This window comes from Coregonus lavaretus, assembly GCF_964263955.1.
Source record: "Coregonus lavaretus genome assembly, chromosome: 23".
Classification (NCBI taxonomy): domain Eukaryota; kingdom Metazoa; phylum Chordata; class Actinopteri; order Salmoniformes; family Salmonidae; genus Coregonus; species Coregonus lavaretus.
This window is the reverse complement of record NC_140010.1, coordinates 35,306,645-35,328,163: the sequence shown is the minus strand read 5'-3', so window position 1 is coordinate 35,328,163 and position 21,519 is coordinate 35,306,645. Positions and strand designations below refer to the sequence as shown.

The 21,519-nt window shown below is 44.0% G+C and overlaps 1 protein-coding gene and 1 pseudogene across 2 annotated transcripts; one reads left to right on the top strand and one right to left on the bottom strand.

Moving 5' to 3' along the window:
• Positions 1-2,164: 2,164 nt before the first annotated feature.
• On the bottom strand, positions 2,165-9,389 carry LOC311150497 (glomulin-like; annotated as a pseudogene). The gene is made up of 14 exons: positions 9,347-9,389; positions 5,738-5,859; positions 5,344-5,457; positions 5,028-5,136; positions 4,458-4,716; positions 4,121-4,216; positions 3,598-3,779; positions 3,368-3,421; positions 3,179-3,209; positions 2,988-3,077; positions 2,813-2,854; positions 2,613-2,686; positions 2,427-2,511; positions 2,165-2,185 (listed from the first exon to the last, which is right to left on the bottom strand). The product of its transcript is annotated as a glomulin-like (transcript).
• Positions 9,390-10,061: 672 nt separating this feature from the next.
• LOC311150496 (putative RNA polymerase II subunit B1 CTD phosphatase rpap2) lies at positions 10,062-19,620 on the top strand (the record flags this gene model as incomplete). Its single annotated transcript, XM_084187991.1, has 8 exons — positions 10,062-10,160; positions 10,428-10,473; positions 15,522-15,636; positions 17,708-17,806; positions 17,910-17,975; positions 18,088-18,176; positions 18,287-18,322; positions 18,504-19,620. The coding sequence occupies exons 1-8, from the start codon at positions 10,097-10,099 to the stop codon at positions 19,618-19,620; spliced, it is 1,632 nt and encodes a 543-aa protein (XP_084044117.1). The 5' UTR covers positions 10,062-10,096.
• Positions 19,621-21,519: the final 1,899 nt, after the last annotated feature.

Below are 21,519 nucleotides of genomic sequence, written 5' to 3'. Positions count from 1 at the left end.
GCTTGAAGAATTTTTTTAAGAATGTGCGAATATTGTACAATCCAGGTGTGCAGAGGTCTTAGAGACTCACAGTTGTAATCGCTGGCAAAGGTGACTAACATTTATTGACTCAGGGTTGAATATTTACGTAATCAAGATATGTTAGTGTTTTATTTTTCATGAATTTCTTACAAATGTTATCAAGCTGTCATCAAGGCAAAGGGTGGCTACTTTGAAGAATCTCAAATATAAAATATATTTTGATTTGTTTAAAACTTTTTTGGTTACTACATGATTCCATATGTGTTATTTCATAGTTCTGATGTCTTCACTATTATTCTACAATGTAGAAAATTGTAAAAATAAAGAAAAACCCTGGAATGAGTAGGTGTGTCCAAACTTTTGACTGGTACTTATATATATATATATGTTGCCCTAAAAGTTTAGCAAAATTGGTAGAATCAAAATGATTCGCAGCTATAATGGCTGCCAAAGGTGCTTCCACCAAGTATTAACTCTGGGGTGTGAAAACATACGCAATCAAGATATCTTTGTCTTTAATTTGTTTATTCATTTACAAAATTTTCAAGATTTTTCTTTAACTTTGAAAATGTGGATTAGGTTGTGTAGATCGGTAGGAAGAAATTCTAATTTAATCTATTTTTAGATTAAATGTTTTCAAGGGGTGTGTAGACTTTCACTAGGCACTGTACATATACAGTGGGGGAAAAAAGTATTTAGTCAGCCACCAATTGTGCAAGTTCTCCCACTTCTCAATACTTTGTTATATACCCTTTGTTGGCAATGACACAGGTCAAACGTTTTCTGTAAGTCTTCACAAGGTTTTCACACACTGTTGCTGTTATTTTGGCCCATTCCTCCATGCAGATCTCCTCTAGAGCAGTGATGTTTTGGGGCTGTCGCTGGGCAACACGGACTTTCAACTCCCTCCAAAGATTTTCTATGGGGTTGAGATCTGGAGACTGGCAAGGCCACTCCAGGACCTTGAAATGCTTCTTACGAAGCCACTCCTTCGTTGCCCGGGCGGTGTGTTTGGGATCATTGTCATGCTGAAAGACCCAGCCACGTTTCATCTTCAATGCCCTTGCTGATGGAAGGAGGTTTTCACTCAAAATCTCACGATACATGGCCCCATTCATTCTTTCCTTTACACGGATCAGTCGTCCTGGTCCCTTTGCAGAAAAACAGCCCCAAAGCATGATGTTTCCACCCCCATGCTTCACAGTAGGTATGGTGTTCTTTGGATGCAACTCAGCATTCTTTGTCCTCCAAACACGACGAGTTGAGTTTTTACCAAAAAGTTCTATTTTGGTTTCATCTGACCATATGACATTCTCCCAATCCTCTTCTGGATCATCCAAATGCACTCTAGCAAACTTCAGACGGGCCTGGACATGTACTGGCTTAAGCAGGGGGACACGTCTGGCACTGCAGGATTTGAGTCCCTGGCGGCGTAGTGTGTTACTGATGGTAGGCTTTGTTACTTTGGTCCCAGCTCTCTGCAGGTCATTCACTAGGTCCCCCCGTGTGGTTCTGGGATTTTTGCTCACCGTTCTTGTGATCATTTTGACCCCACGGGGTGAGATCTTGCGTGGAGCCCCAGATCGAGGGAGATTATCAGTGGTCTTGTATGTCTTCCATTTCCTAATAATTGCTCCCACAGTTGATTTCTTCAAACCAAGCTGCTTACCTATTGCAGATTCAGTCTTCCCAGCCTGGTGCAGGTCTACAATTTTCTTTCTGGTGTCCTTTGACAGCTCTTTGGTCTTGGCCATAGTGGAGTTTGGAGTGTGACTGTTTGAGGTTGTGGACAGGTGTCTTTTATACTGATAACAAGTCCAAACAGGTGCCATTAATACAGGTAACGAGTGGAGGACAGAGGAGCCTCTTAAAGAAGAAGTTACAGGTCTGTGAGAGCCAGAAATCTTGCTTGTTTGTAGGTGACCAAATACTTATTTTCCACCATAAATTTGCAAATAAATTCATAAGAAATCCTACAATGTGATTTTCTGGATTTTTTTCTCTCAATTTGTCTGTCATAGTTGACGTGTACCTATGATGAAAATTACAGGCCTCTCTCATCTTTTTAAGTGGGAGAACTTGCACAATTGGTGGCTGACTAAATACTTTTTTTCCCCACTGTAGCACCATTTTAAACTGAGACTCAGCGTTGCAACGAGCAGCACTGCAGATATTCAGATGAGCGCAATGCAAGACTTAACTCCCACAGTATCTGTGCATTTGCATGGGTGCACTTCACGCTGCTACAACGTGATAGTTACGGGACCGAAACAGCGGAGAGGTTTAGCCTCACGCTTCAACGCTCTTAAATGTTGCGGAATTTACCCGATATTGCTGTTTACTTCCTGAATTGCTGACTCCTGACTACCTTTAATGTTATGAAACCATTTTAATGTGTGCCGTACCTTTAAGGCGAGGTCAATCTGGTTTTTGATGTTCTTAATGATGTAGCTCTCTACTCCTGCGTTGTGACTTGTCTTCAGAATGAACCTGAAATAATATGAGAAGTTATCAGAACAACACAATGAGCATCTTACAGGAAGGTGTCGGAACAAGAGAGCGGACATATTGTTCTACAGGGGTGAACTTACAGGAAGAATTTGTATTTAGCTTCCGTGTCAAATGTATCAATGTTCAACTGCAGCACTTTTAGTCCTTTAGTTCTCTGTGAACATAAAATAACATTTCAGACTGCCAATAACAGTAATAAACATGTTAGAAACACAACCTCCAAATGTTAGAAACACAACCTCCAGAGGACAAAGTAGTCATTTGTACACTGAGTACTTACCAAATGCTGAATTGGACACAACGTCGTGACTTTCACCAAGTTCTAAAATGTAAAGGAAGGAAAAAAACGAATCGTAATTCACATGGAGCAATTAATCTCTACTGATATTATTTAGTCTGAATGATTGAACACAAATGTTTATGCCATTGCATCAATGTAGGAAGCTTTGTTTTACCTGAGGGACACTAAAGAAGGATTTGAACTCCAGTAGCTGGACTGGGTGACTGTTGTCCTCAACCCTCACCAGGCTCTTCTCATACAGATCCTTAAGATAGGAGAAACAAGCAATTAAGAGTCATAGAAGCTCAATGTGAAAGTGCTACTTGTAAATAATTGCTTCCAAATCTTAAAACAGAAGATCCTTACCAGTCCCTTCTGCAGCCTGGATTCTTCCCTTCTGGGGAAAAAGAGCACCAAATATATTGTTGGAATTTCCAAGACTTCATGAAACTCTATAAAATGCAATAGTTTATGTAATTTAGATAAATTGGATAAGAAAGTGAAATGTTACCAACTAGAGCGGAAAAGGGATAAGTAAATGAATATGTAGAGTACCTGCTCAAGAAGAGGTTGATGTATTCCATATTACACTGAAGAACAAACACTGAGCTGAAAAACAAAAAGAGTGTTAGGTTAATCAACACTATTTTAGCAATTAGAGTATGAGCCAACCAACCCCCATACTACAGAAGCATACAATACAAGTTTGAATAAGAAACTTCTGAGGCAGGTCCAACAGTACTTTCAGAGCAGTGTAAATGGAAAACACACTGTTTATTCTCTACCTGAAGATGGTGGGGAAGGTATCCATGGCAATGTGCTGGACGAACAACAGGTAGGCCAGACTGGCCAGAGACTCTTTGGAGTAGCGCACTTCTTCCTCCAGGAACCCATGCACCTCTCTCCTCCACAGCAGGCCGTGGCACAGCAGGTCAGGGAGGGACTCCCCGATGCCCGACAGGATGCCCTGCAGAACACACACACACACACCAATTACAGGAGGAGTAGGGTTAGCCCTATATTAGTTATGCCTACGCCTATACAGGATGAAGTTACCTCTACTTGTATGAGAACTTGTGTGAAAGTCGAATATATTCAGTCGAATATAATCGTCAAGAATAGTATGAAAGAGCTAGCCTGTTTCCAGATCTGTTTGTGCTGTATAGCCACAATTAACAGGCCCCTACGGTCCTTGTCAATGTCCATAGGATTTGGATATACCATATACCATATATCATATACGGCACAAACAGATCTGGAACCAGGCTATGAGAGGAGCAATGGTCACAATCTGAGCAGGCTTCTTAACAGAATCTCTGTGGCAAAGTTCCTGAGGGGAGATTCTGCTATGGTTTCAGATCCTTCAGCTGCACCTCCAGAAGAGGCTCACAAAGACTCTTCATACTGTTAGGGAGACACAACATACAAACACACTATAGCCAGAGACTCTATTCATGCAACTATAGGCACATAATATACTGTACACTCCACATAGAAGCACAGACCGAACTATACTGTACTTTAATGCTAATCTGCTAAGGTAGGATGGTCTATTGTATCTGTCCCTATGTTTAAAACATAATATTAACAAAGCTTTCCCCAATCACTTAACCCAATAGCTCCCCGAAAAAACATGGCCACCTACTTGAGCAGCTCTGTCCTCAGCTCATCCTCTTTGGCTGTGTGCGTCCCGTTGCTAATATCGGCCTGCTGGCTCTGCTTGGCCTCCTCCACAAAGTGTCTGACGAAGACCAGGAGGGCCGAGCAGCAGCGGCACAGGCTGAACACGTCGTCCTCCTCCTGCTCCTTGGTCTGGGGCACGGGCAGCCTGGCCACCTGGCCCAGCAGGGTGGAGAGAGCCATGCCCACCGAGGAGGCCTTCTGGCTTCCCAGCCGCAACAACACTGAGGGGGAGGTTGGAGAGGTGGGGACAGTAAGAGAGAGGGTCAGGGTGGGGAAAGAGTGGGAGAGATTGATGGAGTAGACAGGGAAGTGTGAATAGGGGTGAAGGGTAGGACGGTGGGTGAGAGAGTGAAGGAAGTGAGGAGGGTGTTTTAAGTCTAGTAGGAAAGATGTAGGAAATGTGTTGATTGAAATAGTGGTAGGAGAGGGTAGGAAATAAGGTATGGGAAAGTGAGGGTACAGAAAATCCTTAGTCATCAAGAATATGAAACATTGAGGGTGTTCCATTCAGACAATCCATCCTGTTCCTCACCTTTCTGTAGTGGCTGCAGCAGGAGGATGATTGTCTCTGCGATGGAGTCAGGGTGGGCCTCCTCCACCTGCTCCAGCAAGCCAACCAGCAGCTCATTGGGACTGCAAACCTGACCAATCACAGACAATAATAAAGCAGTCATTCGATCTTAAGCCTGGTCCCATTATTATCTTGCCAACTCCTATGGTGGCAATACATCACAAATACAGTCGATCTGGGGCCAGGCTAACAAACATTTACATTTTATACCCCAAAAAACAATATTAAACTTGTGTTTTGAGTAATAACTGATAATGGTTATAACATGAAAACAGACCTCCAGTAGATGTGTGAGGATGGCGAGACAGTGATTAAGATTCTTGTCCTCTTTCTTCAACAGAATCTGAAACAGAGGACCCAGCAGGTTCCAGCCCATACATCTCACTATGTTCTAGAGAAAGAGAGGGAGAAGTAATATTACTTGACTATACTCTGTAAAAACTAACACCATAATTATGGCCCAGACTTTTCCCTGATCAAATCATGTGGTCAGGAAAACCTCAGGGCCCAAACTATCACTATTAAGTGCATATACTGTATAGGCTAGTTTAAGAGAGAGAACCTTTCAGCTGTTCCACAAACTAGAGAAGCAGCACACTACATCCAAATGAATACAGCTGATTGATCTTGTGTACACATGGTATGGATGTCTGGTTCAATCTTCAGCGCACCTTATTTTTCTCATCTATGACGATACTCAGAACCTGAACACTATCTCCCTCCTCTATACAGGTATGTCCAGCCATCTGGAAAACGTCGTAATCCTCAGTCGTACAGTTGTCATCCTGGATGGCTTGTTATGACAGATGAATAGGTCCAGGTCTGTGCCCAAACAGTTTGAGCTTCTACTTCTAAAAATCCACCTTTCCAGAAATAAGTCTCTCACTGTTGCCGCTTGCTACAGACCCCCCTCAGCCCCGGGCTGTGCCCTGGACACCATATGTGAACTGATTGCCCCCCATCTATCCTCAGAGTTCGTACTGCTTGGTGACCTAAACTGGGATATGCTTAACATCTCGGCCAACCTACAATCTAAACTAGATACCCTCAATCTCACACAAATTATCAACGAACCTACCAGGTACAACCCAACATCTGTAAACATGGGCACCCTTATAGATATCATCCTGACAAATTGACCCTCTAAATACACCTCCGCTGTCTTCAACCATGATCTCAGCGATCACTGCCTTATTGCCTGCGTCCGTAATGGGTCCGCGGTCAAACGACCACCCCTCATCACTATCAAACGCTCCCTAAAACACTTTAGCAAGCAGGCCTTTCTAATTGACCTGGCCTGGGTATCCTGGATGGATATTGACCTCATTCCGTCAGTAGAGGATGCCTGGTTGTTCTTTAAAAGTGATTTCCTCTCAATCTTAAATAATAATAATAATAATAATAATAATAATAAGCATGCCCCATTCAAAAAATTCAGAACTAAGAACAGATATAGCCCCTTGTTCTCCTCAGACTTGACTGCCCTTGACCAGCACAAAAACATCCTGTGGCGTACTGCATTAGCATCGAACAGCCACCGCGATATGCAACTTTTCAGGGAAGTCAGGAACCAATATACACAATCAGTTAGGAAACCAAAGGCTAGCTTTTTCAAACAGAAATTTGCATCCTGTAGCACTAACTCCAAAACGTTTTGGGACACTGTAAAGTCCATGGAGAATAAGAGCACCTCCTCCCAACTGCCCACTGCACTGAGGCTAGGAAACACTGTCACCACCGATAAATCTACAATAATCGAGAATTTCAATAAGCATTTTGCTACGGCTGGCCATGCTTTCCACCTGGCTACCACTACCCCAGCCACCAGCTCTGCACCCTCCGCTGCAACTTGCCCATGCCCCCCCGCTTCTCCTTTACACAAATTCAGACAGCTGATGTTCTGAAAGAGCTGAAAAATCTGGACCCCTACAAATCAGCTGGGCTAGACAATCTGGACCCTTTCTTTCTAATATTAGCCGCCGAAATTGTCGCAACCCCTATTACTAGCCTGTTCAACCTCTCTTTCGTAACGTCTGAGATCCCCAGAGATTGGAAAGCTGCCGCGGTCATCCCCCTCTTCAAAGGGGGTGACACTCTAGATCCAAACTGTTACAGACCTATATCCATCCTGCCCTGCCTTTCGAAAGTTTTTGAAAGCCAAGTTAACAAACAGATCACGACCATTTCATCCCACCGTACCTTCTCCGCTATGCAGTCCGGTTTCCGAGCTGTTCATGGGTGCACCTCAGCCACGCTCAAGGTCCTAAACGATATCATAACTGCGATCGATAAAAGACAGTACTGTGCAGCCGTCTTCATCGATCTGGCCAAGGCTTTCGACTCTGTCAACCACCGCATTCTTATTGGCAGACTAAATAGCCTTGGTTTCTCAAATGACTGCCTCGCCTATTTCACCAACTACTTCTCAGATAGAGTTCAATGTGTCAAATCGGAGGGCCTGTTGTCTGGACCTCTGGCAGTCTCTATGGGGGTGCCACAGGGTTCAATTCTCGGGCCGACTCTATTCTCTGTGTATATCAATGATGTCGCTCTTGCTGCTGGTGACGCTCGGATCCACCTCTATGCGGACGACACCATTTTGTATACATCTGGCCCTTCATTGGACACTGTGTTAACAAACCTCCAAACGAGCTTCAACGCCATACAACACTCCTTCCGTAGCCTCCAACTACTCTTAAACACTAGTAAAACGAAATGCATGCTCTTCAACCGACGGCGGGTCTGACCTAGAGTATGTGGACAACTACAAACACCTAAGTGTCTGGTTAGACTGTAAACTCTTCTTCCAGACTCACATTAAGCATCTCCAATCAGAAGTTAGGTCTAGAATCGGCTTCCTACAGTGGGGAGAACAAGTATTTGATACACTGCTGATTTTGCAGGTTTTCCTACTTACAAAGCATGTAGAGGTCTGTAATTTTTTTATCATAGGTACACTTCAACTGTGAGAGACGGAATCTAAAACAAAAATCCAGAAAATCACATTGTATGATTTTTAAGTAATTAATTTGCATTTTATTGCATGACGTAAGTATTTGATCACCTACCAACCAGTAAGAATTCCGGCTCTCACAGACCTGTTAGTTTTTCTTTAAGAAGCCCTCCTGTCGGCAGTGTATCAAATACTTGTTCTCCCCACTGTATTTCGCAACAAAGACTCCTTCACTCATGCTGCCAAACATGCCCTCATAAAACTGACTATCCTACCGATCCTTGACTTCAGCGATGTCATTTACAAAATAGCCTCCAACACTCTACTCAGCAAATTGGATGTAGTCTATCACAGTGCCATCCGTTTTGTCACCAAAGCCCCATATACTACCCACCATTGTGACCTGTACGCTCTTGTTGGCTGGCCCTCACTACATATTCGTTGCCAAACCCACTGGCTCCAGGCCATCTATAAATCACTGCTAGGCAAATCCCCGTCTTTATCTTAGCTCACTGGTCACCATGGCAACACCCACCCGTAGTATGCGCTCCAGCAGGTATATCTCACTGGTCATCCCCAAAGCCAACACCTCCTTTTGGCCCCCATTCCTTCCAGTTCTCTGCTGCCAATGACTGGAACGAACTGCAAAAATCTCTGAAGCTGGAGACTCTTATCTCTCTCACTAACTTTAAGCATCAGTTGTCAGAGCAGTTTACCGATCACTGCACCTGCACACAGCCATTCTGAAATTAGCCCATCCAACTACCTCATCCCCATATTGTTATTTATTTTGATAATTTACACCCCAGTATCTCTATTTGCACATCATCTTTTGCACATCTATCATTCCAGTGTTAATACGAAATTGTAACTATTTGGCACTATGGCCTATTTATTGCCTTACCTCCATAATTTACTACATTCGCACACACTGTATATATATATTTTCTGTTGTATTTTTGACTTTATGTTTTGTTTACCCCATATGTAACTCTGTGTTGTTGTTTTTATCGCACTGCTTTGCTTTATCTTGGCCAGGTCGCAGTTGTAAATGAGAACTTGTTCTCAACTGGCTTACCTGGTTAAATAAAGGTGGGGGGGGGGGGGAAATGGGAAAGAGAGAGAGAAAAAAATAGGAAAAGAGGGATGGAAAGACAGGTTGGGTTGGTCTGTCCTTTACTAACCTCGTCCCCAAGCTATTGCGCACAGAACATAGACTATACCGAGCATCCGTGCTTGGGGAGGAAGTTTGGTGCGCGAGATAAGCCATTTTACACATCACTCGAGTGGAACTCAGTTGCCTAATGGGGGACCCATGAGTCAAGACTTACACATCTATGGACAACATCCCTAAATTGTTCTAGAGCCATCCTGTCTCGGCCGTACTCAAGACTTACACATCTATGGACAACATCCCTAAATTGTTCTAGAGCCATCCTGTCTCGGCCGTACTCCTACTGAGGGTATCCCTTCACTAAACAGTCCTGTGAAGGGACTGGTATAATACGTGTTATTGAACAACATGTTTTGAATGCAGGTAACACCGTTTTTGTATCATGTATAAAACTATGGCACACAAAACAGTGAATCGAGGCAAAGTCATCAGCTGATGTGCTGTGTGTGTGTGTGTGTGTGTGTGTGTGTGTGAGAGAGAGTGCGTGAGTGGCTTGGTGGCACATATAATGGATGTAATGTCCGGATTGTATCTTAGTATATTAGTGAATTGACCTCAAATGTACTTTGTTTGTTTGTTTATACTAGTGGCGTAACTAGCTAACGTTAGCCTGGCCTAAAAAGCACAGGATTAGGAAATTAACAAGGAAGAAATGGTCAAGTCACTCAATTATTGTAGTCGTTTCATAAAGCTACATAGGATCTACAGGTTTATTTCCACGGTAAAGAATATAATGGCATAGTTCAACTATTAATTGATTTAATTAATTAGGGGAATTGTTACTTACATGTCAATTTACGAAGATTGAGTTGGTCGCATGCGTTTCGGCAGTGTTTTTGCTTCATTGACCCTGATGCTTGCCGTAGATTTAATACGTCACAAATCAAAATTAGCACAAAACATATGACCAGCATGGAGAATCAGCCACGAAAAAGAGTCGCTCGCTCTTCAAAACCAGGCAAAAAGGGTTTGTTGTTATAAGACATCATCAGACCGGTATTAACATTGTGTTTGGATATTGTTGGGTCCTCAAAAAGGGATGGATACGGAGCTATCTTTCTTGCAATTACCGTTGTGTTTACGTAGCTCTAGCTAGCTAACTAGCAAGCTAACACGTTTCATATGCAACCATATAGCATAGCTGGCTACATTTATAGTTAATTACAGTATACAACTAACTTCCTTTATAATTTTCTATCATGAGCACTGACACCTAATTTCACTTATTTGACAGATGGGAAGAGTGTCAAAGCACAGACCGTTGCAGAGGAAGCAAGAAGGTATTTAACGTTAGCCTTGGTACCAGTCTTATGCTACAGTGCCTTTAGAAAGTATTCATACCCCTTGACTTATTCCACATTTTGTTGTGTTAAAGCCTGAATTCAAAATTTATATATTTTTCTCAAGCATCTACACACAATACTGCATATTGACAGTCAAAACATGTTTTTATGGGGTATTCAACAGTCAGACCGGTGCAGACTTTGCCATGCGGAAACATAATCAATAGAGCGTCTCTTTTGGTACTGTCCATAGGTGGCTTGTTTTTGGAGTCTGGTCCAGGAATGGTTGTTATGCCATAATATCAGGGTGCGGTTGTACCTGATAAACTTTTGAACGATAGTGTGTATATATATATATATATATATATATATATATATATACTACTTTGTGCATGACACAAGTAATTTTTCCATCAATTGTTTACAGACAGATTATTTCACTTAGAATTCACTGTATCACAATTCTAGTGGGTCAGAAGTTTACATACACTAAGTTGACTTTGCCTTTAAACAGCTTGGATAATTCCAGAAAAATATGTCATGGCTTTAGAAGCTTCTGATAGGCTAATTTACATCATTTGAGTCAATTGGAGGTGTACCTGTGGATGTATTTCAAGGCCTACCTTCAAACTCAGTGCCTCTTTGCTTGACATAATGGGAAAATCAAAAGAAATCAGCCAAGACCTCCGAAAACATTTTGTAGACCTCCACAAGTCTGGTTCATCCTTGGGAGCAATTTCCAAACGCCTGAAGGTACCACGTTCATCTGTACAAACAATAGTATGCAAGTATAAACACCATGGGACCACACAGCCATCATACTGCTCAAGAAGGAGACGCGTTCTGTCTTACTCCCTTACTCCCGAGTGGCGCAGTGGTCTAAGGCACTGCATCGCAGTGCTAGCTGTGCCACTAGAGATCCTGGTTTGAGTCCAGGCTCTGTCGCAGCTGGCCGCGACCGGGAGTCCCATGGGCGGCGCACAATTGGTCCAGCGTCGTCCAAGGTAGGGGAGGGTTTGGCCGACAGGGATGTGGGTTCGTTTCCCACGGGGGGCCAGTATGAATAAATAAAAAATAAAAACATGTATGCATTCACTAACTGTAAGTCGCTCTGGATAAGAGCGTCTGCTAAATGACTAAAATGTAAATGTCTCCCAGAGATTAACGTACTTTGGTGTGAAAAGTGCAAATCAATCCCAGAACAACAGCAAAGGACCTTGTGAAGATGCTGGAGGAAACAGGTACAAAAGTATCTATATCCACAGTAAAACAAGTGTTATATCGACATAACCTGAAAGGCCGCTCAGCAAGGAAGAAGTCACTGCTCCAAAACCGCCATAAAAAAAGCCAGACTACAGTTTGCAACTGCACATGGGGACAAAGATCGTACTTTGTGAAGAAATGTCCTCTGGTCTGATGAAACAAAAATAGAACTGTTTGGCCATAATTACAATCGTTATGTTTGGAGGAAAAAGGGGGTCGCTTGCAAGCCGAAGAACACCATCACAACCGTGAAGCACGGGGGTGGCAGCATCATTCTGTGGGGGTGCTTTGCTGCAGGAGGGACTGGTGCACTTCACAAAATAGATGGCATCATGAGGAAGGAAAATGATGTGGATATATTGACGCAACATCTCAAGACATCAGTCAAGAAGATAAAGCTTGGTCGCAAATGGGTCTTCCAAATGGACAATGACCCCAAGCATACTTCCAAAGTTGTGGCAAAATGGCTTAAGGACAACAAAGTCAAGGTATTGGAGTGGCCATCACAAAGCCCTGACCTCAATCCTATAGAAAATGTATGGGCAGAACTGAAAAATCGTGTGCGAGCAAGGAGACCTACAAACCTGACTCAGTTACACCAGCTTTGTCAGGAGGAATGGGCCAAAATTCCGCCAATTTATTGTGGGAAGCTTGTGGAAGGCTACCCGAAACGTTTGACCCAAGTTAAACAATTTAAAGGCAATGCTACCAAATACTAATTGAGTGTATGTAAACTTCTGACCCACGTGGAATGCGATGAACGAAATAAAAGCTGAAACAAATCATTCTCTCTACTATTATTCTGACATTTCACATTCTTAAAATAAAGTGGTGATCCTAACTGACCTAAGAAAGGGCATTTTTACTAGGATTAAATGTCAGGAATTGTGAAAAACTGAGTTTAAATGTTTTTGGCTAAGGTGTATGTAAACTTCTGACTTCAACTGTACAACTCACCACTATAACTGTGCCTCTTGCCTCCCAAACTGTAGATAGTTTGTGTGTATGTATTGATATGTGTGCCTTTAAATAAATAAATGTTGACGTAGTTCTGTCCTCGAGCTGTTCTTGTCTATTAATGTTCTGTTTTATGTCATGTTTTGTGTGGACCGCAGGAAGAGTAGCTGCTGCTTTTGCAACAGCTAATGGGGATCCTAATAAAATAGCAAATGTTTTAGAATATTTTTTATTCTGTACAGGCTTCCTTCTTCCTTAGGTTAGTATTGTGGAGTAACTACAATGTTGTTGATCCATTTTCAGGTTTTATCCTATCACAGCCATTCAACTCTAACTGTTTAAAAGTCACCATTGGCCTCATGGTGAAATACCTGAGTGGGTTCCTTCCTCTCCGGCAACTGAGTTAGGAAGGACGACTGTATCTTTGTAGTGACTGGGTGTATTGGTACACCATCCAAAGTCTAATAACTTCACCATGCTCAAAGGGATATTCTTTGTCTGCTTTTTTATTTTTACCTGTCAACCAATAGGTGCCTTTCTTTGCGAGGCTTTGGAAAACCTCCCTGGTCTTTGTGGTTGAATCTGTGTTTGAAATTAACTGCTCGACTGAGGGACCTTACAGATACAGTGAGGGGAAAAAAGTATTTGAATCCCTGCTGATTTTGTACATTTGCCCACTGACAAAGACATGATCAGTCTATAATTTTAATGGTAGGTTTATTTGAACAGTGAGAGACAGAATAACTAAAAAAAAATCCAGAAAAACCCATGTCAAAAATGTTATAAATTGATTTGCATTTTAATGAGGGAAATAAGTATTTGACCCCTCTGCAAAACATGACTTAGTACTTAGAGGTCAGACGTTTCTTATAGTTGGCCACCATGTTTGCACACATCTCAGGAGGGATTTTGTCCCACTCCTCTTTGCAGATCTTCTCCAAGTCATTAAGGTTTCGAGGCTGACGTTTGGCAACTCCAACCTTTAGCTCCTTCCACAGATTTTCTATGGGATTAAGGTCTGGAGACTGGCTAGGCCACTCCAGGACCTTAATGTGCTTCTTCTTGAGCCACTCCTTTGTTGCCTTGGCCGTGTGTTTTGGGTCACTGTCATGCTGGAATACCCATTTACGACCCATTTTCAATGCCCTGGCTGAGGGAAGGAGGTTCTCACCCAAGATTTGATGGTACATGGCCCCGTCCATTGTCCCTTTTGATGCAGTGAAGTTGTCCTGTCCCCTTAGCAGAAAAACACCCCCAAAGCATAATGTTTCCACCTCCATGTTTGACGGTGGGGATGGTGTTCTTGGGGTCATAGGCAGCATTCCTCCTCCTCCAAACACGGTGAGTTGAGTTGATGCCAAAGAGCTCAATTTTGGTCTCATCTGACCACAACACTTTCACCCAGTTCTCCTCTGAATCATTCAGATGTTCATTGGCAAACTTCAGACGGCCCTGTATATGTGCTTTCTTGAGCAGGGGGACCTTACGGGCGCTGCAGGATTTCAGTCCTTCACGGCATAGTGTGTTACCAATTGTTTTCTTGGTGACTATGGTCCCAGCTGCCTTGAGATCATTGACAAGATCCTCCCGTGTAGTTCTGGGCTGATTCCTCGCCGTTCTCATGATCATTGCAACTCCACGAGGTCAGATCTTGCATGGAGCCCCAGGCTGAGGGAGATTGACAGGTATTTTGTGTTTCTTCCATTTGTGAATAATCACGCCAACTGTTGTAACCTTCTCACCAAGCTGCTTGGCGATGGTCTTGTAGCCCATTCCAGCCTTGTGTAGGTCTACAATTTTGTCCCTGACATCCTTGGAGAGCTCTTTGGTCTTGGCCATGGTGGAGAGTTTGGAATCTGATTGATTGATTGCTTCTATGGACAGGTGTCTTTTATACAGGTAACAAGCTGAGATTAGGAGCACTCCCTTTAAGAGTGTGCTCCTAATCTCAGCTCGTTACCTGTATAAAAGACACCTGGTAGCCAGAAATCTTTCTGATTGAGAGGGGGTCAAGTACTTATTTCCCTCATTAAAATGCAAATCAATGTATAACATTTTTGACATGCGTTTTTCTGGATTTTTTTGTTATTCTGTCTCTCACTGTTCAAATAAACCTACCATTAAAGTTATAGACTGATCATTTCTTTGTCAGTGGGCAAACGTAAAAATCAGCAGGGGATCAAATACTTTTTTCCCTCACTGTAATTGTATGTGTGGGGTACAGAGATGAGATAGTCATTCAAAAATCATGTTAAACACTATTATTACACACAGTTAGTCCATGCAACTTATTATGCACATTTTTACTCCTGAACTTATTTAGGCTTGCCATAACAAAGGGGTTGAATAATTATTGACTCAAGACATTTCAGCTTTTCATTTGTAATTAATTTGGAAACATTTCTAAAAACATAATTCCACTTTGACATTATGCGGTATTGTGTGTAGGCCAGTGACACACAATCTCGATTTTATCTATTTTAAATTCAGGCTGTAACACAACAAAATGTGGAAAAAGTCAAGGGGTGTGAATACTTTCTGAAGACACTGTAACAACCACTGCTTGGCATGCCATACATTTGGCATATGACACTGAGTACAAGGAGTGGAATGTTAGCGCAAAACAAGGCTGGGTTTCAGGCTAATATGACATCAGTGATCCCCAAACATATGAAGTTGCTGTTGTCTTCAGATTTTTGGTTGAATCCATTGCCAATGTTGCTGGACTCAAATTAGTGACCAGTGTTTGTCCCTGATATGATCATACCCCCATGCGTCTCTCTGACTGTGGTGCTGACGTGTATAACCATGTCTCCCTTCTCCAGGAGAGAGGCAGTGAGGGAGACCCTGAGAGAAAAGCTGGATCTGGAGAAGAGGGCACTGCAGGTGGTGGAGTCTCTCCTGGAGGACAGCGTAGCAGAGGACTTCCTGGTTGACTGTGTGAGTACCATAGAGATAAATACACTGTCTATCTCTATGGTGAATACTGCAGGGAGAGATTGCTCTTTTTTTTATCCGTGGCTAGGGTGGTGACTGCAATGAATGAAGCATGTAGAGTTGGAGCGTTTCCAGTCTTGTGTATTAGAAGAGGATCTATGACCTCATGAAAAGATTTACAGTCACTGTCAATAGATATCAGTTGATGGAGGAGCACAGCATTGTTATTTCAGGTGTGGGGGTACCTGCCAAGTTAACAAACAGATCACCGACCACTTCGAATCCCACCGTACCTTCTCCGCTATGCAATCTGGTTTCTGAGCTGGTCATGGGTGCACCTCAGCCACGCTCAAGGTCCTAAACAATATAATAACCGCGATTGATAAAAGACAGTACTGTGCAGCCGTCTTCATCAACCTGGCCAAGGCTTTTGACCGCATTCTTATTGGCAGACTAAATAGCCTTGGTTTCTCAAATGACTGCCTCGCCTGGTTCACCAACTACTTCTCAGATAGAGTTCAATGTATCAAATCGGAGGGCCTGTTGTCTGGACCTCTGGCAGTCTCTATGGGGGTGCCACAGGGTTCCATTATCGGGCCGACTATTCTCTGTGTATATCAATGATGTCGCTCTTGCTGCTGGTGACTCTCGGATCCACCTCTACGCAGACGACACCATTTTGTATACATCTGGCCCTTCATTGGAGACTGTGTTAACAAACCTCCAAACGAGTTTCAATGCCATACAACACTCCTTCTGTGGCCTCCAACTGCTCTTAAACGCTAGTAAAACTAAATGCATGCTCTTCAATCGAACGCTGCTTGCACCCGCCCGCCCGACTAGAATCACTTCTCTCGGCGGGTCTGACTTAGAATATGTGGACAACTACAAATACCTAGGTGTCTGGTTAGACCGTAAACTCTCCTTCCAGACTCACATTAAGCATCTCCAATCCAAAGTTAAATCTAGAATCGGCTTCCTGTTTCGTAAAACAAAGCCTCCTTCACTCATGCTGCTAAACATGCCCTCGTAAAACTGACTATCCTACCGATCCTTCACTTCGGCGATGTCATTTACAAAATAGCTTCCAACACTCAACTCAGCAAATTGGATGTAGTCTATCACAGTGCCATCTGTTTTGTCACCAAAGCCCCATATACTACCCACCGTTGTGACCTCTACGCTCTCGTTGGCTGGCCCTCACTACATATTCATTGCCAAACCCACTGGCTCCAGGTCATCTATAAATCACTTCTAGGCAAATCCCCGCCTTATCTTAGCTAATTGGTCACCATAGCAACACCCACATTTTACATTTACATTTTAGTCATTTAGCAGACGCTCTTATCCAGAGCGACTTACAGTTAGTGAGTGCATACATGTTTGTTTTTTGTTGTTTTTATACTGGCCCCCCGTGGGAATCAAACCCACAACCCTGGCGTTGCAAGCGCCATGCTCTACCAACTGAGCTACACCCACCCGTAGTCTGCGCTCCAGCAGGTATATCTCACTGGTCATCCCCAAAGCCAACACCTCCTTTGGCCGCCATTCCTTCCAGTTCTCTGCTGCAAATGACTGGAACAAACTGCAAAAATCTCTGAAGCTGGAGACTAGCATCTCCCTCACTAACTTTAAGCATCAGTTGTCAGAGCAGCTTACCGATCACTGCACCTGTACACAGCCATTCTGAAATTAGCCCACCCAACTACCTCATCCCCATATTGTTATTTACGTTGTTATTTATTTTGCTCATTTGCACCCCAGTATCTGTATTTGCACATCATCTTTTGCGCATCTATCACTCCAGTGTTAATACTGAATTGTAATTATTTTGCACTATGGCCTATTTATTGCCTTACCTCCATAATTTACTACATTTGCAGACACTGTATATAGATTTTCTATTGCGTTATTGACTGTACGTTTTGTTTATTCCATATGTAACTCTGTGTTGTTGTTGTTTTTATCGCACTGCTTTGCTTTATCTTGGCCAGGTCGCAGTTGTAAATGAGAACTTGTTCTCAACTGGCTTACCTGGTTAAATAAAGGTGAAATAAATGCCCTTGATTTGCAGGCAAGGTTGATCACTTCTGCCAATTACAAAGACACAGTTGAGGAGAGATCCATTGTGAAGCTGTGCGGTTATCCTATCTGTTCAAATAAACTGGGCAAGGTAAGGTTTCATATATTTCTAAAGGTTTAATATATTTTCCTTTTTACTTGCCTTCTAGTTCACGATTGGTCAAAACTAACTTATTCAGATATGTTTTTCCTAGGTCTCCAGGCAACAGTTCAAAATTTCCACCAAAACCAATCAAGTGTATGACATCACAGAACGCAAGGTAAGTGCACAGTCAGACACAGAATCCGATACGTTGCTGTGTTATGCCCAGCACCATGAAAGAACGTTACTGACATAAGACTGAAACACTGCCCTTTCCCTCTCTGACCCAGAGCTTCTGCAGTAACTTCTGCTACAAAGCCTCCAAGTCCTTTGAGCTGCAGATATCTAAGAGCCCTCTATGGTTGAGGCAGCACGAGAGGTAAGCCTGTACCATTTTACTTCAGCAGATAATAGCAGTGCTGAGGTAGGCAGACATTTTTCTTTAGGTCCAAATTTGACCTAAATGTTGACTCCTCTTTTCATTTGCAGCCCCCCAGATGTGAAATTAATGAAGAAAGGAGATGGGTATGTACATATATTTTTCCACAGTGTCATTCAGTCTGGATGAATTGATAAGATGTGGAGCTGTAAAAATGCAATATTTCGCAGACTGTATACATCAAATTAAAAATACAGAACCATTGATATATCGATTGATTGATTGCTTGACTGACTGTCTTCCCCCTGATTCCATCTGTCTATATAGCGGTAGCACTGGAGAGGAGGTGAGGCTGGTTGAGAGGCGTCTCAGAGAGGAAGATGTGGAGAACCCCCTTCCCCTGGACTCTGAGGCCCCACAGGGCACCAGGCGCTCCCCTACAGCCGGTCACAGCGACGACAGCGACACCGAACAGGACTTTGTCTCCAGCGTGGTCTCCCAGCGACAAGGACCCAGGGTGCACTGGGGTGATCTGCCCAAGTGCACTGCCGAAGGGGAGGGTAGGGAACCTGGAGAGGGGGAGGACAGGGAGAGAAGGTCGGGAGGGAAGGACACAAAGGTGCCCAAGCAAATACAAACAAATAAGGCGGAAGAAAAGGAGGAGGAAAACACAGAAGAATCACAGAAAGCACTAACAAAAACAAGCAATGGCACAGATGGACCCCAACAGCACACAACAGCTACAAACCATCCCAGTGATCAGCAACCTTTCCTGGGAGAGAGAGGCTCGCCAGAGGGCCAGTCTATAGAGGAAGCCGCAGACCTAATGAGCCAAGTCACAATACAGGATAGAGACCCAGCTCCATCTCCTGCACCAACAGCCCACAGTGGACAGAATCAAGAACCAGCTCCAACCCCCACCCCACAGGGGGATCCAACCCCAGAACAGCCCACCCAGCCTGGCATCAACATTATACAGGTGGGCATGAGCAGAAGGGGAGCACAGGGGCTCCAGGGGCTCCTCAAGGGCCACGAAGCTGGGACTAAACCTGTCTCGGTCCGGCTGAACCTTCTAGAAGGCCTAAGGAGGACCTTCAACGAATGGACGACTCAGGAGACTATGAAGTTCCTATATGGCCCAGACCACTTTAGTAAAACACTGATAGAAACAAAGAAGGTGGAGAAGGAAGAGGAGCTGGATGAAGATGACTTGGAGGACATTGTGGAAGGTGGTGGGGAGGGAGGTGAGACTGAGTCCCAAGGGGGTCCAGGAAGGCCCTCAGCCCCGGCCCCAGACTACGACACCCTACGCAGGGAGACAGAGGAGATGGGGCTGAGGGTGAGGGAGTTCTACAAAGGGATGGAGGAAGTCCATAGGGTGTCAGGGAAACAACATGCCAGAGGCGGAGACTCAGAGGTGAGTGGGGAGGTGAGTGTACTGTAGCAACTGCCAGTGTCCAGATGGGGACACTCTGTATAAGCATTGGAGAGATGTGACATGAAACTATCTCTGTCTCTATCTGTCTCTCTCACTATCTCTCTCACTCACTTTCTCTCACTATTTCTCACTCTTTCTCTCACTCGCACTCTCTCACTCACTTTATCTCACTCTTTCTCTCACTATCACTCACGCACACTCTCACTCTCGCACTGAATCTCTCTCTCACTCACGCTCTCACTCTCTCACTCGCTCAATCGCTCACTCTCTCTGTCTCTCTTCTCTGTCTCTCTCTCTCGCTCTCTCTGTCTCGGTCTCTTTGTCTCTCTTTCTCGCTGTCTCTCTCTCTCTGTCTCTCTCTCTTTCTCTCTGTCTTGGTCTCTGTCTCTCGGTCTCTGTCTCTTTCTCTCTGTGTCTCTCGCTCTGTCTCTCTCTCTTTCTCTCTTTGTGTCTGTCTCTTGGTCTGTCTCTTGGTCTCTCTCTCTGTGTCGCTGTCTCTGTGTCTCTTTCTCTGTGTCTCTTTCTCTGTCTCTTTCTCTCTGTATCTCTTGGTCTCTCTTTCTCTCTGTCTCTTTCTCTCTCTGTCTGTCTCTGTCTCTCGGTCTCTCTTTTTCTGTCTCTCGGTCTCTCTCGGTCTCTCTTGGTCTCTCTGTCTCGGTCTCTCTGTCTCGGTCTCGCTGTCTCTCTATCTGTCTCTCGGTCTCTCTCTGTGTCTCCGTCTCTCGGTCTATGTCTCTCTGTCCAGCTCTCGGTCTCTCTCTCTGTGTCTCTGTCTCTCTGTGTGTGTCTCTGTCTCTATCTCCTCTGTCTCTCTCTGTCTCTCTCTGTCTCTTTCTCTCTCTGTCTCTCTCTTTCTCTCTGTCTCTCTCTCTCTCTGTCTGTCTCTCTCTCTGTCTCTGTCTTTCTCTCTCTGTCTCTCTCTGTCTCTTTCTCTCTCTTCTCTCTGTGTCTCGGTCTCTCTGTGTCTCGGTCTCTGTCTCTCTCTCTCTGTGTCTCTGTCTTTCGGTCTCTGTCTCTCTCTGTGTCTCTGTCTCTTATCTCTCTCTCTCTCTTATCTCTCTCTCTCTCTCTCTCTCTTCTATCGCTCTTCTCTCTGTCTCTGTCTCTCTCTCTTCTGTCTGTCTCTGTCTCTCTCTGTCTCTCTCTCTCTGTGTCTCGGTCTCTCTGTGTCTCGGTCTCTGTCTCTCTCTCTGTGTCTCTGTCTTTCGGTCTCTGTCTCTCTTTTTCTCTCTGTGTCTCTGTCTCCATCTCCGTCTCTCTGTCTCCGTCTCTCTCTCTCGCTTTCTCTGTCTCTTTGTCTGTCTTTCTCTCTCTGTCTCTGTCTTTCTCTCTTCTGTCTGTCTCTCTCTCTTCTGTCTGTCTCTCTCTCTCTCTCTGTGTCTGTCTCTGTCTCTCTCTTCTCTCTCTTTATGTCTCTCTCTCTCTCTTCTGTCTCTCTCTTCTCTCTCTCTCTCTCTTCTCTCTCTCTCTCTTCTCTCTCTCTCTCTGTCTCTCTCTCTCTTCTCTCTCTCGCTCGCTCTTCTCTCTGTATCTCTCTCTTCTCTCTCTCTCTCACTCTCTCTCTCGCCGTCCCTCCTCTGTCTCTCTGTCTGTCTGTCTCTTTCTCTCTCTGTCTCTCTTTCTCTCTCTCTGTCTCTGTCTCTCTCTTCTCTCTGTCTCTCTGTCTCTTTCTCTCTCTCTCGCTCTTCTCTCTGTATCTCTCTCTCTTTGTCTCTCTGTCTCTCCTTCCCTCCTCTCTCTTTCTCTCTCTCTCTCTCTCTCTCTCTCTCTCTCTCTCTCTATTCTCTCTGTCTCGCTCTCTCTTCTATCTGTCTCTCTCTGTCTCTCCTTCCCTCCTCTCTCTTTCTCTCTCTGTCTCTCTCTCTCTTCTATCTGTCTCTCTCTCTGTCTCTGTCTATGTCTCTC